The following is an 18,251-nucleotide window of genomic DNA, read 5'->3' as shown; positions in this document are numbered from 1 at the left end:
AGAAAGAAAGAAAGTAATGAAAAATTGGGTGGATGTACAGGGTAAGAAGAAAAAAAAAAAAAGAGGCGTAGCACGAAATTTTTATGTGTAAAAAAAAACACACACACAAACTAAGCCCAAATTACTCTATATGGGGCGAGGTCAACATGCAGGGCGTATACGAGTTTCCACTCGGTAACAAATGATGATGATGCGTAGCAAAAAAATAATCCCAACGTCCTGGAACCGAGAATGATCGAGCGTTGGAACATGTATGGAAGAAATAGTTGTTATTATTAAAAGAAAATAAAAGAATATATAAATAATAGTGATCATCCTTTTGTTATTGTTACTATGAATGAGGGAACTGTTTTCAAATAAACCAAAAAATGCAATGATCACAAAAAAAAAAAAAAAAAAAAAAGCATATATATGGCGAGGCCAAATAAACTAAATAGAGTCAAATTATGTTTGATGATCAACAACATGTTTATGCATGATGCATTTTATTTGTTGCCACTGCTGTCATACTATTGTTCCTATGATAATAGATGGTAGATGATGGATGATGAATGACGGATGATGGACGATGGATGATAGATGATGGATTATATAAGGATGATAAAGGATGATGGATGATATAAGGATGACGAATGGCATAAGGATGGTGGATGATATAAGGACGATATAAGGTTGATAAAGGATGATGATCGATTACCAGGGTACCACCGATGACGATGATGATCCCAAGCAACAAGTAATGGTGAAACACGACCACTTTCTTCATTTTTGCAAGTCTCCCTATTCGCTTATTGACTCCCTAATAGATCAGAATACGGTTAGAACATTTTTTTTTAATTGAATCACACTGGAATCATCATCATCATAAACGAAAGGCAAGGTGCTTTATATTTTATGAGGTGATGTCAATAGTTTATAGTTTTATTTTTTTTATATGAAGGTAGTACATAATTGATGATGTTTCTCCCCACACAAAAAACCTTATCTGGCTACCAGGGCGGAGTGAGGAATAGTAGTTTCCCTTTGGTTCCACGGACTGACAGGAGGGAAAAAAAAAAAAAAAAAAAAAAAGATAAGACGAGAGTTGATAACAACCCACGGAGCTTCAAACAATGATCGTTCATTTTGATAGAAACGGATGATGATTTCCATTGTACGATCAAGAATAATTTCCATGGGAATCAAAAAAAAAAAAAAAAGAGTGATCAGTGTTCTTCATGATCATCCGTAATTTTCCATTGTTCATAATTCTCATAAAGAAAAAAAAATAAGAAATAAAGTGGGGTTACCAAAAGAAGAATCAGCCCGTGAGAATGGGTCTAGTCTGTTTCTGGCCAAACGTGAGATCATTGGCTATTGAACTAATAGGAACAAGATCCCAACGAGAAAAAAGCGGAGTGATAAAGAATGCCAAATCATCCTGAACGAATCAAAAACTTGCCTGTACAACCTGAGATCGCCTTTATTATATTTTCCCGTGAATTTAAAATCACCAAACCCAATCGTGGTTAAATCATCCATTCCCTTGAAATAAAAAAAAAAGAATCTCTTTATTCGTGAGAATCATCCTACCATATCTGGCGGATTCATAACCTAATCTTTTTTTTTTCTTTTACGATTCTGTCAACTATGGTAGAAATCTAATCATCATCCAACTTCTTAAAGGAACAATAATCAATATGCAAGATGATGATGGTTATGCTAATAAAAAAAAAAAAACAATAAGAAAAAAAAAACTCCGTTTTTTTTAATGATGTTTATGTATAAAAAAGTTTTTATATGGTAACTAAAGTCATCCGCTCAATACAGAATACCGTTTCCAGTTTATAGTAATTGATAGTCTTCGGGCATCTAAAGCGGAGTGAACTTGGCGTTTAACGAGTATCCTTTTTCCTCCATTCATAAAGTACCAACGAACGATAAGCGGGAAAAAAAAGAAACTTTTTTTTTTTTTTTCGTCCTGAAACCCGATATAACCAATAAAAAACTATTGTCTTTCTTGGGTTGATTTTATTATAAATAGAGGGCAAAAGAAGGATTGGATTCCGTTTTTTTTTTTTCTTCTTCTTCTTCTTCTTCTTTTTCGTTTTTTTTTTATTATTCCTTTTTTTTTTCTTCCTTTGGTCATCCACTTTTCTTTTTTTTTAAATTTTATATCTACTCTAATCATCGTACATTTTCAACAATGTCACAACATGAATCTTTTGCAAATGATCAAGGTGAAAAGTATAAGGTTGAACAAACTGCTGTAGAAGACTACGTTGAAGAAGATCGTGCTTCTAGTATCATTAATGAATTTGGTCATGGTCAAGGTTCTTTTTTAACTGCCTACTTCAACGTTGTTTGTGTAGTGGTAAGTAAATTGAATGATGATCAAAAAAAAAAAAGGTACATTGTGAACTGATTTTTTTTTTTTGATTGATGATGATGATTAGGCTGGTACCGGTACATTGGGTCTTCCTCATGCTTTTGCTCAAGGTGGTTGGTTAGGTATCTTGATTTTGCTTCTTGCTTATTTCATGTCAGTATATTCTGGTATTGTGTTAATTCGATGTCTTTATTATAAGCCTGGTCAACGTCTTCATGATTTCAAGGAAATTGGTGTTGCTGCCTTCAGCTGGCCTGGGTATCTTGTTTCTTCTTGTCTTCATATTTTGAATTTATTTGGTTGTCCTGCTCTTTATCTTGTTTTGGCCGGTGGTAATATGGTCACATTATTGAAAGGCACTGTAAGTTGAACTATTTTAAATCGACTGGTTTTTTGAACACCGCTATTGTTTCTCTTTTCTTTTCCTAACTTTTTTTTTTTCATGTAGGCTGGTGAATTGAACCATTCTTATTGGGTTATTATTTGGGGTGTCTTCTTATTGATTCCTTCCTTGGTTTTGAAAACTCTTCGAGAAGTCACCGCCATTGCTGCTATTGGTGCTCTTTGTACTATGATTGCTGTTTTCATTGTCTTGATTCAATCTCCCATGAACCGTTTGGCCGATCCTCAAACTTCTAGTGTGATTTGGACTGGTTTCCCTTCTTCTTTGGCTACTATTGCTTTCTCTTTTGGTGGTAACAACACTTATCCTCGTAAGTTACAAAACTATTTTCTTTTTTTTCTTTTTTTTTTTTTTTGTAGTTAGCTGACTCGTTTTTATTTTTTTTTTATTTTTTTAATAGACGTTGAACATGCTTTGAAGAAACCTCATCAATGGAAGTGGGCTGTCTTTGCTGGTTTGACTACCTGTACTTGTCTCTATTTCTTGACTGCTGTGCCTGCCTATCATTCTTTTGGTCGATTTGCTGTATCTCCCATTTACAATTCTTTACCTGCTGGTGTTGGACAAACCATTGCTATTATTGTCATGACTATTCACGTTATCTTCGCCATTCCTATCTATACTACTTCTTTCTCTTTGGAATTTGAAAAATTCTCTCGTGCTACTGATGAACGTTTGGGTAAAGTTGGTGCCTGGTTTGCCAGAGCTGTCATCCGTACAGCTACCATGGTGATTCTCTGCTTACTTGCCATCTTTGTGCCTTACTTTGACGATTTCATGGGTTTGATCGGTGCCTTGGCAAACTGTGGCCTTGTGTTCCTGTTACCTGTTAGTTGCTACCTCAAGTTGACTGGTGTACGAAACAAGCCCTGGTATGAATTGGCTTTCTGCGCCCTTACATTGTTCCTTGGCATCGTCGGTAAGTCTCACAAATTCGATCTCAAAAAAAAAAAAATAACTACACACTACTTTAAAAAAGATGATTAACATTTTTCTTTCCTTCCTTCTTGCAGGTGTAATTTTTGGTACTAAGGATGCAGTGATTAGTCTTCGTGATGACTTCCAAAGTGGACGTTCTGCTTAGAAAATGATCATCTAGAAATAGAATTAGAATTCCTTGTCATATTTAGTTGTGATCTTTTATACATATTCTATCTTTATATTTTTTTTTTGTACTTTACGTCTATAGTTTATTTACCTGTTGTAGTTTTATGTTCTTTTACTCTCCTCCTTTTTTTTTTTTATCAAATACCTCTATTGTTTGTATATATATTATCCACTTTATTGAATAATAAAAAAAAAAAAAAAACTTTTTTACTTGTCACATTAAACCAAATTGTTGGACAGAACTTTCACGCGATCAGTGTGTAACTAGGGTGTTAATTCCCCGATATTGATAAGACGAAAATGGACAAACTTAATCTGTAAAAGGGTATTTTTATTCCGTATTTTCCAGGAAAAAAAAAAGATGAGGCTAAGTTCATTCTTTTATTTTTTTTTATTTCTCTTATTTACGAAAGATTACAACATACGATCCATTCATTCGTATGTGTCTGTTGGGAATAATCTCTCCTGGTAGCTTAAATCTTTTGAAAAAATCGTATGATTCCTCTTTTGATAAAAAGAAATCTCGTTTTTCCTCGAACAGCGGGTTGAAAGAGTGGCGGGAAATGAGTGAATGAGAACCATTCTTTCTTTTTTTTTTTTTCTTAGTCGGACAATAATGGTTGTTGAAATGTGAACGATCGACAACTTCCCGGTTTAGAAATCAATCATCAGTATCATTATTATGATCTATCATAGCAACCATCATCATCGTCATCAGCTAAATTTTGTCAAAGTAGATTATTTTTATATTTTCTCACAGTGAAACGTTCTCGTATGTTAGTCATCATTATGGATGATCTATGTTTTCCTCAAAAAAAAAAAAAAAAAAAAAAAAAAAAAAAAAAAACAGGGGTCCGAGTTCCACATTAAAAAAAAAAAAAGCTGGATGATCATCTAATAATGGACCTTTTGTCCAATCAATGAAAAAGAAAAGAGAAAAAAAAAGGAGGCCAAAAAAAATAAAAAAAAAAAAAGAATGCACACAAGGTATAGAAAGCAAACAATGATATCATGTATTTTTAGATAAATATTATATATAAAGGCACGAAGATTATAACACGCTTGAAAGGGGGGGGGGTAAAGATAATCATTAAAAATGATGGAAACGGATGAGACTGAAATCATCATCGTCACCATCGTCTTTATCATCATCGTCATTATTACTGTTATTGTTATTAACTTGCATGGTTTATTCAGACCAGATCAAATGCATAGCGTTCTTCAAAAGCAGTACGATCAATAAAGTCTTCAGCTACTTCATAGGCCTGAATGATTTCATCCATCAAACGAGGTAACATCAGCATCACCTTTTGTGATGACACTGCTATAGTCGCGTGATAGACGATGATTATGGATTACGATAGAGGTCAACAGTTGGAGACGTTGTAGTCGACTATTCCATTCACCAATTCCTTCAACATATGTAAACTGTTTAGGCTGGAAATCGTTCATAACCTTGAAAGAGATGATTGATATTGATTAGTTTTGGTCTAATGATTATCATATAGGTGGGTATTCATTTTTCTGGGATCTGAAGGGGAGCAAACTGCGTAGTCGATAAACATGTTGGAGAATATCGATTGTATTGTGCCATTTTAATTGACCGGCAGCTTGCATACGTATTGGTTCTGAATAAATATACATTATTTTATTTTTATGATGAATATAGTAGAATCAAGTTCAAGAAAAAAAAAAAGAAGAATTGATGTTAGGAAGGAAAAGGTCACTTCTTTCATTAATAGTATATCTTCTTTTTTTTTTTTTTATTCATTATGTTTTCTATTAGTTTTTTTTATTCATTGTCAATTATTTATGCCTGTTTTGGTCATTGTTCTTTTTTACATTATCATAAACATATTAATGGTTGTACGAACACAAGCTGATCGTACGACATTTGGTATGAACTCAGGACGGGTGAATTTTTGATATATGGGAATGATTTTTGTTTAGAACACAGATTTTCTCCTTTTTTTTTTTTTTCTTCTCTCTTTTTCTCTCTTTTTCTTTTTCTTTTCTTCTTAATATCCATTTATTTTCCCAGCTCCATGACTTTATAGAAAAAGAAGGATATGGTCTCTGAATTCCAACCCATAGCAACCAACAACAAAAGTTATCAATCTACCAAACGAGGAAACGAATATTACGAACGTCAACTTTATCTGGATGCCATTTCCGAGTATTCCAAAGCTATCGACTATGCAGGTGCTGCTACAGGAATGGAGGGTGATGAACAAGATAATTATTTGGCTTTACTTTATTCCAATCGATGCGCTTGTTACTTATTATCTCATCAATATGCTTTGGGTCTATCAGATGCTGAAAAAGTCATTGCACTGGCTCCAGCTTGGGCAAAGGTAAAAAAAGAAAGGAAATCACTTTTATATGAATATGAATGTAAACTTTATATATATATATATATATTATAGGGTTACTTTCGTGTTGGGGAAGCCAAGTTGAAACTAGGACAATACGATCAAGGTATTCAATATTATAGACAAGCTTTGGAAAAGGTAATTTACATTAAACTGCACTCTTTTTTTTTCTACTTTTGACCCCTCATTCTCTTTCTTTTTTTTTTTTTTTTTTTTTTTTTGTGATATGTATCATTCTTAGGAACCAGGAAATCCAGATATTAGTCATAAAATGGGAAAAGCTGTAATAGAAAAGGATAATCAAGATATGGGTATCAAAATCATTCAAATTCAACCAGGACAAGATATTGCTCTTGAACGTCAATTCCGGAATCCTATTCAACGACGTATTTTTGATTTTGCAAAACATATGCGAAATATTATCTATGCAGTGGTGGATTTAGATACTAAACAATGTGCTGTGGTGGATGCGGTAAAAAAAAAAATGAATACAGAAATGTGTATGATAAAGACATTTCTCATTTATTATTATTATTATTGTTAGTGTTGGGATATTGATGGGCTTTGTCAACTATTAGAAAAAGAAGGATATGAAATTGTGACGTGTATAGTGACCCATGCACACTTTGATCATGTAGGTGGATCACCCCCAGCACCTTATGATACACTTCCTATCAAGATTTCTGGATTAGCGACTCTATTGAAACGGTATCCTCACATCAAAGCATATATTCATCCCCATGATATTCCAACGGTACGACAAAGCAACAGTTCAATCCCGGCCAATCGATTAGTACCTACATGCACAGCAGAAATCACCTCCTCACTTACTATTGGACGACGTACGCATATTCAATTCCTTCATACCCCTGGTCATACCCCCGGATCACAATCATTATTAGTCAATGATGCTCGTTTAATTGCTGGCGATACTTTATTATGCGGTGGATTATGTGGACGTACGGATTTACAAGGTGGTGATCGACGGAAATTAGAAGATACGTTACGCAATACATTAGGAAGATTGGATGATCGGATTGTGGTTTATCCTGGTCATAATTATGGTGTAGATTGGTCAACGATTGGTATCGAACGTGAAAAGGGATGCTTAGGTGACGATCTTGTAGGGTTTGGTATGCATCCTCCTTCTTCTTCGTCTTCTTCTTCAGCAACTGGCAAGATCAACAGAACAAATAGTCGATATAGTTATAGTCATCATAGTAGTATTCATAGTAGTCATAGCGATGAAAGTGATAGATTCAATGATTCATCAAGAAATAAAAGTAGCGTTGATAGTAGAATATAATTTTTTTTTGTAATAAAGTTTTTGTTAATCCTCTATGTATGTATTGTTTGTATCTCTGTTAAAAAGGATCATCAAGATTCCGAAAAGGAGAAGATATGACGTAAGTCGGATACTTAAAAAAAAAAAAAAGGTTTTGCTCAAAAGTGAAAGTACACAAAGAAAAAGAAGAAGTCTAAAAAGAAGGAGGAGGAGGAGGAGTGGAGGTGCGGCCCCTCAAACCATGTTCTGTTGACTCACATTTTTATTTGGGATGATAGACTGGAATGACACATTTCTTATTTTGGGATGAACCGTGACACGAGCATTGGTTACCGTTCAATTCTACTTTTGGAAGACAGAAGTTGCTTCTATCATCCATGATAAAGATGATGAAAAAAAAATGAAGATGATAACAAGGGGGAGTGCAGAATCAAGATGGTGTTTTTTTCTTTTTTGTTTAATCAGCAAGAAGTGTGATCAACACTTTGATTCTCGCGTTTTTTTCTTTTTATTTATTTATTTCAAAAAAATAAGATGAATGATATCATCCTTTCAAAAAAAGAAAAACAAATCAAAAAAAAAGGAATACGAAGATTGTATGTGAGTGTGTGAAAAAAAGAAGAGTAGGGGAATTTTGTAACAAATAAACTAAATGGGGTATAATAAGAGACACTATGTATAATGTATATATAGGAGGATATGGTAGAGAAGGGAGGAAGTATAATAATAATAATAATAAAAAGACATATATATGATACAAAAAAAGAAAAAAAAAGAGAGAAATCATTGATATAGATAGACTTGTCGGTGCTGAGCCAAAAAGAAAAAAAGTAGGTCAAGGAGAAGGCGATACACAAGATAACACAGTAGGTTGGACAACACTGAAAAGTTCGTCTTCTTGTTGGTCTTGAACCAAAGGGTCAAATATATCCATAGTCCATTGTGAAGGATGTACTCCATTTCGAGGACAAGATGCCTAAAAAAAAAAAAAAATAAGTATGAAAACAAATAAAAGTCTACTAGTTGATAACTTACTTGATGATCAGGTAACCAGTTACCACAAAGTTCACAAGTAGCAGGTAAAATATGGCAAGGAGGGAACATCGTTAAATAAAGAAAAAGAAAAAAAAGAAAAAAAGAAAGAAAAAAAAGGTGATGGAATTTTGGGCGGGAACTTGGGCTTTTTTTATATTTTTCTGCTTGGTTGTCAAATTGAGGGGTGGAACTCGAGAAGAAAAAAAGAATGATTCAGGTGACACAAATAACGAAAAATGAGTCACGACGTTCATTGGATCAAAAATATCATTAACTAAAAAACTTAAATAAGGGGGGCACTCATCATCTTCACTCGTTTTTTTTAAAATAAGGGGCATTTATCTTTATTCTATTGATTTTTACTCCTCTTTATCTTTTTTTTTTCTTTTTATTTTATATATCCTTTATATAAAAGAGAATTCTAAAAGTAATACATCGTGTAACATTGAAATTGTTTATTCACCCATTTTGATATAAAGTAATGACGTGTTTTTTATATGATGTACTACCTTTCATTTCGCATAAATTTAGTCGGTCATTGGTTGGATTGTTATTATTATTATAAGACAGCGATCAAAAAGGTTGTTGTGTCATTTCTGCAAAATTATTTACCATCAGTGAAACCAATTTAAAGTGAATTCTGTCAGTGTTCTTCATCTTCATCATCATCATCAATAAAAGCAATGAAAAAAAAAGGAGGGAAAATAAACAAATAAATGATAAGATTTTTCTCACTAAAGCTGTCTTCAAAAAAAAAAATATGAGGATTCTATTTGTTTGTTCCCTTTTTTTTTTGGAATCATCTATCACATTGAAATGTGTTTATGATTTTCTGTTAGTTTTTGCAGAAAGTTGCATAATATTGATATAAGTAAATAGTATACGTTTCATATACCTTTTTTTTTCTTTTCGAATACTATAAAATGAATTGGGGGTAGTTTGGTGTCCAATCAAACGCTCTCATTGGCCGACGGATTTTAAAGTTGTATCACTATCAAAACATCCCCACGTTTTCTTTTGATGATGATGATGATGATGATGTTAACTTATCTTTTTTTTTTTTTTTGGTAAAAGTGGAACAATAAACAAATAACATGCTTCGTTTTTTTTTTCTTTTTTTTCTGTAACATCTCATTCCGAATAACAAAGGACTGGGCTCTTTAAACTCAGTATTCATCTATTTTGAATATTCATCAAAACTACTATATATATACATATTATATTAAACCATCATCATCATCATCAAAATATATGTTTTAAAGTAACGAGAAATGAAGTCATTCAGCCAAAAATTGAACAAACTTCAAAAAAGAGATCAGGGTCCTATAAAAACAGTCAAAAAAACATGTCCCATTTGTGTGTGTGTGTGTGAATGTGTGTGCGCTTTTTTGAATTTACTCTTTTGTCAGTTGATTATTTCATAGAATTGAAACACTTTTTTTTTTCTTTATTGTCACAGAACTTTTCTTTTTAGGATGTTACATTGACTCCATCTCTTCTTCATTTTTGTTCTTTAGACAACGAATTATTTTTTCTTATATGTGCAACCCACGAGTTATTTAGACTTAGATCGTACCTTTCCCACTCGTGTTTTTCTTTTTTTTTTCATTCCATTGTCATTCCCATGATAATAATTTGATGAGATAGGATGAACCTATATCAATGTATATAAAAGACTTAATATTATATGTTAGCTAAGACATGTGATCTTCACTTACCCCTCTTCCTCTCTCAGGACGTTTCAGTGTCCGCTTTTTTTTTTTTTTCTGGTGAAAGCTTAATTTTTTTTTAATTTTCTCTCTTTTTCCTTTTTTTTTTTTATTCCATACCATTGACCAACACCTTATTATACAAAGTAATCAATTATATTTATTTATTCTTTGATTGATGAGAACGTTTACTGTAGAAGTTGGCCCTGAACAACGCAATGGTGGTCGCATCCGTCGGACTTATTTATCCCCAGAAACACTTGTTCGCATTCCAGATACCACGGTCCACACTTTATATGATGTCCTGACATTTGCCAAGAAGAAGTATCCTCATCGTAACGCTTTTGGTTATCGTTCCATTGAAAAAGTGGTGCAAGAAGAAAAACAGGTGACTAAATATATCAATGGCGAAGAAAAACAAGAAACAAAGACTTGGAATTACTTTCAACTTTCCCCTTACAAATATCTCACCTATTTTCAAGCTTCCAAAGAAGCTCATTACCTTGGCGCTGGTTTCGCTCATCTTGGTCTATCGGAAAAATCAAAAGTTGAATTATTCGCACCAACAAAGTAAGTAGTATTCTCTGTCCAATAACCAAAAAAAAATACCTTCTGACTATTTTTTTTCTATATATATATATAGTATGGGATGGCTTTTGACAGCACATGGACTATTCACACAGAACATGACGATTGTCACGGCTTATGATACTCTGGGTGAAGAAGGATTATTACATTCAATGAATGAAACTGAAGTGGAAGCCATTTTCACAACTGGAGAATTATTACCAATGGTGACCAAGGTTGCTGGGAAATGTTCAACTCTCAAATTTGTAGTCTATGCTGGTGATGCTAAATCTGATCATCTGGAGAAACTCAAAAACGTCATTCCACATGTATATACCATGAATCAAGTCGCCCAATTTGGAAAAGCCAATCATCGTGAGCCAAGAAAACCTGAACCCGAAGATATTTGTTGTATCATGTATACAAGTGGATCTACAGGAAATCCAAAAGGTGTTGTTTTATCTCATAAAAACATAGTCGCTGCAGGTAAATAAAAACAGAAATACAAATTGAAAGACTTCATCTTCTAATGTTCCTCCTTTTTTTTTTTTTTTTTTAATAGTCGCGGGTTGTCATAAATTATTAGGTCATCTAGTTACAGATCATGATTCCATGATGGCTTACTTACCTTTGGCACATGTACTTGAATTCGTGGTGGAAAATGTAAGTGAGAAAAAAAAAAGGATGCTCTCTTTTTTTTTATTTATTTATTTATTCATCCTTGATTAACTCACTTTTATTTTGTAGCTATGTATCTTTTGGGGCGTGACTTTGGGTTATGCATCGGTACGTACTTTGACAGATGCATCAGTACGTAACTGTAAAGGTGACATCAAGGAATTTAGACCCACATTGATGACTGGTGTTCCTGCTGTTTGGGAATCTATTAGAAAAGGTGTATTAGGAAAAATCAACTCGGCATCACCCAAGGCTCAATCTATCTTCCACAAAGCATTTGCAACCAAATCATGGCTTATGGATCGTCGTTTACCTACTACTGTGATTGATAAGGTTGTCTTTAGTAAAATAAAAGAGCAGGTTGGTGGTCGTTTGAGATTTGCTCTCTCTGGTGGTGCTCCCTTGTCTTTGGAAACTCAAAAGTTCTTATCTGTGGCCTTGTGTCCTATCCTTGGTGGCTTTGGCATGTAAGTATTTATTGAATACTTTTTTTTTTCATAACACATTGTCACTCATCCTCTCTCTCTCTCTCTTTTTTTTTTTCTTATGACGAACATAATAGGACTGAAAGTAAGGAAATAAAAAAAGATACTGATTGAAGAATGAATGAACTGACTAACTTTTTATTTCCTTCCGATCTTAACTATGTATTCTCTTCGATGTTATGTTTTTCTGATGGACTGATTAGGCTGTGGGTAAGTTTATAGTTTATTCACATACTAACAAGTGTATACACCCAACTTATCTTCATTTCTTTTTTTGTTTATTTTATATATACATCAATGACCAATATCATTCAGTATGGCTTGTATCGTAGGTGTAGAACAATTTGGATACGGTCATGTGGGAGCACCAGTACCATGCTGTGAAATCAAACTAGTAGATGTACCTGATGCCAATTATTTATCAACCAATTATCCAAAACCTCAAGGTGAAATATGGGTTCGAGGACCAGCAGTGACTAGTATGTACTGGAAACGGGAGGATATCACCAAGGAAACATTTACGACGGATGATTGGTTACAAACCGGCGATATTGGTGAATGGAACGAAAATGGAACACTATCTATCATTGATCGTAAAAAGAATTTGGTCAAGCTTAGTAATGGGGAATATATTGCATTGGAAAAGTTGGAATCCATTTACAAGAGTTCTCTATATGCATTGAATTTATGTGTGTATGCGAATTCATTGTTACCTCGGCCTGTGGCGCTGGTCGTCCCTGTAGAAGCCGCCGTACGACAATTGGCAATTGATCATGGTGTGAATGATGAAAAGGACTGGACTCGACTCTGTGAACATCCAACCGTCAAGACAGCCGTACTCAAGTCCTTGCTCGATCTAGGAAAATCCGCTGGACTCAAACCTGCTGAATTCCTGTTTGATATTACGCTCTGCTCTGAAGAATGGACGACGGAATCGGTAAACTTGAAATAAAAAAGATGGAATACGAGTGATGAATTATATTGACCATGTTGTTCATATCTACCTAGGGATTGTTGACTGCAGCACAAAAAATCAAACGTCAAGATATCGTGAAAAAGTACAAGACTGAATTGGATACCATGTAAGCCGTACCTGTCATAAGAATAATAAGAATAACAACTGACTTTTTTTTTTTTTTTTACTGCGATTATTAGGAACGCAGCACAGAAACCTTAAAGAAGACAATCAAGGTTAATTACCCACCCCTTACTTATTTAGTTACAGATTACTATTGTTATTACTGTTATTATTGATATTACTGTTATTATTGTTATTACTATTATTATTGTTATTACTGTTATCACTGTTATTATTGTTATCATTGTTATTATTGTTATCATTGTTATTATCGTTATTATTTTTTGTTATTATTACCATTATTATTTCGTTATATTTTACAATCATCTTTGTTACTATTGTTTTTTACCATCCCCGTTCATTTAATTTTTCCCAAAATAAAAGAAATACCTTTTAAAGTCTAGATGATTTAGATGATTTTTGTTGTCAATATGCAAAAGCTCTGCCAATGCTGCTTTACTACAAACGTGATTCTTTTCTTTATCTTTTTTTTTTTTTTTTTTTTTTTTTTTTTTTTTTTTTTACTCTATATTTATAATCAATGATGTTTTTCTTTACTTTGATCATCATCATCACACATTGTCCTTCTTTCATAATTTCATTGGCAAACCCATCACTCACATCACGCTCGTCTATGATGGCTGAAGGCCGGTTTCTTTTACCCGCAACAAAGAATGCATATGATTTGAGGCAACAGGATTCTTTATTACAAACCAATCATCATCATCGCATTCTCAAAATTGGACGGATGACCATCACCACTCGATCTTCTCTAGCTAACGACAACCATCATCCCACTAAGAGAAAGGATGGATCTACCACTAATATTGAGAGTACCACAACTACTACTCCTTTCCTAACAACAACACAAAAAAGGTCTCGTTCGTACAATGATGATCCGACAGCGACGAATATGGACACCGGAACGGTTCATCCAACACATTCTAGCATGATAATGTCTACGTCCTCTGTTGACACCTCGCAGTCGCCATCCTCTGCCAAAATCTCTATGCACACAGTGACGGCTAGTGCGCATCATACGACAACACCATCCTCATCTATTTTCTCATCATCTCTTTCCTCATCATCTCTTTCCTCATCATCTCTTTCCTCATCATCTCTTTCCTCATCATCTCTTTCCTCATCATCTCTCTCATCATCATCTCTCTCATCATCATCTCTCTCATCATCATCTCTCTCATCATCATCATCATCAATGCCAGCAGTAATAACAATAACAGTGGCATCAATTCCACCAACCATGCTGTCAAGTACAACAATCCCCACCCTGTCGACAACATCCAGCGCTTCATCAGTTGCATCCAATGGTGACCAACCAAATACATCATTATCATTGGCAGCCATTATAGGAATCATCATAGCAATACTTTGTGCTCTAGGCTTAGTAAGCTACCTTTTTTTTTTTTTTTGATGATCATCTTCCTCATTCGCAATCTTTTTTTTTTTTTTTTTTTTTGAAAATACATCAATAGATCATTGCTATTTTCTTTTTGGTACGATATCGCCATTATCATCGTGAGGATCCAATGGAGTCTGTGGAAAGACATAAATCTCCGTTTGATACTTATTATCCTGCATATTGTTATGACATGCCTCGGACAGGCCCTGTACCTTTTGATCCTACCATCGAGCCGCTTTCACGTTCACTTTCAAAACAGTATGTCGATACTAAACCCAATGTCTACTGATCGTATCTTCCAATGCGCCATACATTTACATCCACCTTTTTTTTTTTCCTACCAATATCCTCCAACCCGTTCCTCTTTTTTATGTCTATATAATAAACCTTACATCACTGTTGGATCATGATGATTGATATTATTGGAATAATAATGCTTTATTAAAAAAAGAATATAAATAAATGTTATAGCATAAACACTAGCTACTGTTTTTTTCATAAGAAAACCCAGTAATTTCTTATTTTTTCCTCCAATTACATTGAAATGATCATTCTATCAAACAAAAACTTGTTTATCAAATCAATCGTTTATCATATCATATAAAATGTGGAATTCATCTTAAAATAAAATGTTACTTCAAAGAGATCACGTATAGCTAGAAATCTTTTTTATATAAATTTTATATTTTTATTGATAATAATAATAAAAAAAAAAAGGTAAAAACAAACAGATTAATCAATAAGAAAAAGTAACACTAAAGAGATTTCTAATGAAAGAAAACATAAAAAAAAAAAAGGAAAAGGGAGAGTACTTTCTACAGTATAAAAAAAAAGAAACAAGTATATAATCAAACGGATAAAGAAAAAAAAAGATAAACTCAAACAAAGGGGAAAGAATAAATGAATCATATGTAACTATAGTAAAAGGGCAGTCAAACCAGCAATCACAGTAGTAAGGAGAGTACCATAAACAGGAACCATTGCATTAGCAGCATTTCCACTCTTGCCATTGGAAGAGGAACCATTACCACTAGTACCATTAGTGCTATTGGAGGTAGTAGGAATAGCAGTGTCCTTGTAAGCACAGGTGGAGTTAGTACATAAACATTGGCCAGCAACTATATATGAAATAAAAAGAAAAAAAAATCATCAGTATATGGTTTGTAATTATCTTTTTATTATTATTATTATTATTTCTTACCAGGATCCCACCAGATGCTATCACAATTATCAGGTACAGGCTTGCGATAGTTGGGATCAGTGGATTGTAAAAGAGGAGCAGGAACAGGAGTATCCAAAGTAGGAGCAGCACTAGGACAGTTGTAACAAGTATGCCAGTTGGTAGTATTGAAATTGCAGTTTTGTAGAAGAGCACCAGAAGCAACACCATCGGCTGTCACTGTAATATTTTCAAGACCATTACAGATTTCTTTTCCAGTGTTGGGAAGATTACATTGCATATAAGGCTGACTAGCAAGTTGACTGTTAGGTACAGGATTTTGCATCTATTCCAAAAAAAAGGCAGTTTAGTAATCATATTATGATCCAATTTTTTTTTTTTTTTACCCATTGAAGTAATTGATCATTGGTAACAAACCAGACATCAGGTTTACCAGCAAGTGATTGAATGAAACTAACAACACCATTCTTGAGAGAAGAGGTATCAGGAGTACCAGGATAATTTGTAAGGTGAGTAGGATGGACATAAATACCAAAAGGTTGACGATTTCCATTGTAATGACGTTGGAAGTTGTTATTGGACCAAGTAGTAACATCAGAAACAGAACCGGCCAAGTAAACATCCATTAATTGAGGTGTGTTTGCATTGTCCATTACAGCATACATTGGGACTTCCCAAACACCAGGTAGCTTGACTTTACCAGGGTCACAAATACCAGTCCAACAATCATTTGCCATACCATTATCTAAAGTATAAGGCCTATGAAAATAAAATATGTGAGCGAGTGATTGAATAAAAAAAAATGATATGTTATTATATTTTTACCAGTAACAATCATCGACAGTAGCAGTAGAAGAGGTATCATAAAGGAAACCTTGTTTTTGAATGGTGTTAAGAGTATCGGCAGTATAATTCACTAAAGGAAAAAAAAAAAGAGGTTTAAGTAAATAATAAATGAGATGATATATATATGTATAACTTACAGAAAGGAGCACGGAAACCCTTAAGTTTGCCATAAGGAATACCACCATATTCATGTAGCATAGATTTTGCAGCAGCGATTTCTCTGTTTATAGAAATAAAATAATGAGATGCATCCAATAAAAATTATATATGTATATTATATACTTACTGAGCGGATGGAGAACCAACATGAGAGAATGTATGACTAGAGAATATGTAAAACTTTAATATGTTTTCCTTTTTGATAATAATTTGATAATAAGTTGGTGATACTTACTCGGCGACTTCATTTCCATTAGCATACCATCTAGTAAGGAAAGAAAAGTATAAGTAAAAAAAAAAAAAAAAAAAAAAGGATTCATTCAATATTCTTTTTTTTTTCTTACTGTTGGACCAAAGAGAAATCAGTATATTCCATGGATACATACCTAAACAAAAAGAAAAAAAAAAAGGGTAAGTATATGCAATGATTGTGAAAATCTGTAAACGTCGATCACTATCTTATTTATTACCATGAACCCTAAAAATATAGAATAAAGAATAATATGAATAAAAAAAAATGCATAGAATAAAAATCCTACTTGATTATTTATTTACCTTTGCGGGGCAACCGTTGGGGTTTCTAAGGAGAAGAAAAAGAAAAGGAGACCAAAGTTAAAACAAGAAAAAGAGAAGTGTCTTTTTGAAAAGAAAAAAAGAGAGATACTTACTTGACATTGAGCATATCTTGAGCAGTTTGAAGTAACTTGGCTTGAACAGAATCGTCAAAGGTAATCACAACAAATTGAGGAGTGTCTTTTGGTTGAAGACCACCAGGAGGAGAAGTAGAAGCACATAAACAACTGGGAAGTTTACAAGTATTAGGGTCACAAGAATAAGAGGAAGTAGTTTGAGTACCACCTGCAGTAGCACCTTCTTGGGCAATAGTAGAGGCCACAAAGAAAGCGGCAATGGCAGTAAGGGTAAGTACCTTCATGATTAAAAAAAAACTAATAAAAAAGAAAAATAAGAGACAGAGAAAAGAAAAGAATAAAAGAAAGAAAGAAGACTAGAAACTTTATTTTATTTGGACCTCCTACTCGCGCTCTTTTTTTTTTTTTTTTTTTTTTTGCTGTAAAAAAAAAACAAATTGCACTTTTATGGAAGTAATATTGAGCTCAACATTGGACAAAAGAGGGGGAAAAGTGCCTATTTTTAAACATCCGTTTCTAAAATTCTCCTGGTAAAAAAAAAAAAAAAAATATCATCCTGTCCTGTCATCCTCCTCTTTCTCGTGTAATATTACTATAAATTCTTTTTTAATGGTAAGACAATAATCAACTTTTTATCATCAATTTTATTTAACGAATAAATAAATCTATGATACTAAAAAAACTATTTCAATTTGTCAATAAAATCATAAAAGAAAAAAAAAAAGAAAAAAATCGAGATAACCAAAAGTAAACATTGGATAAAATTCTATATAAAGAAGTGTCCATATATAAAGTTTAAACATCAAACGGAGAGTCAAAAAAAATTGTAGGTAACACGAATACTATCCATGGAGTCTACAATAAAACAAAAATGAATGATGATTAGCAATCTCCCAAGCCCTTTTTTTT

The 18,251-nt window shown here is 33.3% G+C and overlaps 7 protein-coding genes across 7 annotated transcripts; 3 read left to right on the top strand and 4 right to left on the bottom strand.

Moving 5' to 3' along the window:
• The first annotated feature begins 2,076 nt into the window (after positions 1-2,076).
• Positions 2,077-4,061, top strand: BX664DRAFT_291496 (transmembrane amino acid transporter protein-domain-containing protein). The gene is made up of 5 exons (XM_051541945.1): positions 2,077-2,353; positions 2,436-2,729; positions 2,817-3,081; positions 3,172-3,690; positions 3,785-4,061. Exons 1-5 carry the CDS (start codon positions 2,186-2,188, stop codon positions 3,853-3,855), a joined length of 1,317 nt encoding a protein of 438 aa, XP_051402793.1. The 5' UTR covers positions 2,077-2,185; the 3' UTR covers positions 3,856-4,061.
• Positions 4,062-5,849: 1,788 nt separating this feature from the next.
• BX664DRAFT_324264 (beta-lactamase-like protein) lies at positions 5,850-7,589 on the top strand. Its single transcript, XM_051543806.1, has 4 exons — positions 5,850-6,232; positions 6,305-6,388; positions 6,492-6,722; positions 6,795-7,589. The coding sequence occupies exons 1-4, from the start codon at positions 5,948-5,950 to the stop codon at positions 7,554-7,556; spliced, it is 1,362 nt and encodes a 453-aa protein (XP_051402792.1). The 5' UTR covers positions 5,850-5,947; the 3' UTR covers positions 7,557-7,589.
• Positions 7,590-7,782: 193 nt separating this feature from the next.
• On the bottom strand, positions 7,783-8,689 carry BX664DRAFT_274664 (uncharacterized protein). The gene is made up of 2 exons (XM_051541254.1): positions 8,571-8,689; positions 7,783-8,511 (listed from the first exon to the last, which is right to left on the bottom strand). Exon 2 carries the CDS (start codon positions 8,320-8,322, stop codon positions 8,107-8,109), a length of 216 nt encoding a protein of 71 aa, XP_051402790.1. The 5' UTR covers positions 8,323-8,511; positions 8,571-8,689; the 3' UTR covers positions 7,783-8,106.
• On the bottom strand, positions 8,371-8,639 carry BX664DRAFT_346612 (uncharacterized protein; the record flags this gene model as incomplete). Its single annotated transcript, XM_051547531.1, has 2 exons — positions 8,371-8,511; positions 8,571-8,639. The coding sequence occupies 2 exons, from the start codon at positions 8,637-8,639 to the stop codon at positions 8,371-8,373; spliced, it is 210 nt and encodes a 69-aa protein (XP_051402791.1).
• A 1,511-nt stretch (positions 8,690-10,200) lies between the features above and the next one.
• On the top strand, positions 10,201-13,304 carry BX664DRAFT_291492 (uncharacterized protein). The gene is made up of 8 exons (XM_051541944.1): positions 10,201-10,246; positions 10,400-10,849; positions 10,923-11,332; positions 11,409-11,509; positions 11,594-11,991; positions 12,325-12,946; positions 13,018-13,091; positions 13,165-13,304. The coding sequence occupies exons 2-8, from the start codon at positions 10,458-10,460 to the stop codon at positions 13,184-13,186; spliced, it is 2,019 nt and encodes a 672-aa protein (XP_051402789.1). The 5' UTR covers positions 10,201-10,246; positions 10,400-10,457; the 3' UTR covers positions 13,187-13,304.
• Positions 13,305-13,859: 555 nt separating this feature from the next.
• BX664DRAFT_311490 (uncharacterized protein) lies at positions 13,860-14,452 on the bottom strand (the record flags this gene model as incomplete). The annotated part of the gene is made up of 2 exons (XM_051542578.1): positions 13,860-13,943; positions 14,129-14,452. The coding sequence occupies 2 exons, from the start codon at positions 14,450-14,452 to the stop codon at positions 13,860-13,862; spliced, it is 408 nt and encodes a 135-aa protein (XP_051402788.1).
• A 766-nt stretch (positions 14,453-15,218) lies between these two features.
• BX664DRAFT_377847 (uncharacterized protein) lies at positions 15,219-17,736 on the bottom strand. The gene is made up of 11 exons (XM_051548798.1): positions 17,361-17,736; positions 17,248-17,272; positions 17,163-17,170; positions 17,037-17,078; positions 16,928-16,957; positions 16,820-16,855; positions 16,671-16,753; positions 16,513-16,603; positions 16,074-16,446; positions 15,709-16,012; positions 15,219-15,625 (listed from the first exon to the last, which is right to left on the bottom strand). Exons 1-11 carry the CDS (start codon positions 17,624-17,626, stop codon positions 15,423-15,425), a joined length of 1,461 nt encoding a protein of 486 aa, XP_051402787.1. The 5' UTR covers positions 17,627-17,736; the 3' UTR covers positions 15,219-15,422.
• Between the last annotated feature and the right edge of the window lie 515 nt (positions 17,737-18,251).

This window comes from Halteromyces radiatus (assembly GCF_025201355.1).
Source record: "Halteromyces radiatus strain CBS 162.75 chromosome Unknown BX664scaffold_2, whole genome shotgun sequence".
Lineage (NCBI taxonomy): Eukaryota > Fungi > Mucoromycota > Mucoromycetes > Mucorales > Cunninghamellaceae > Halteromyces > Halteromyces radiatus.
The sequence above is the reverse complement of the archived record's forward strand: the minus strand, read 5'-3'. Positions and strand labels throughout refer to the sequence as shown.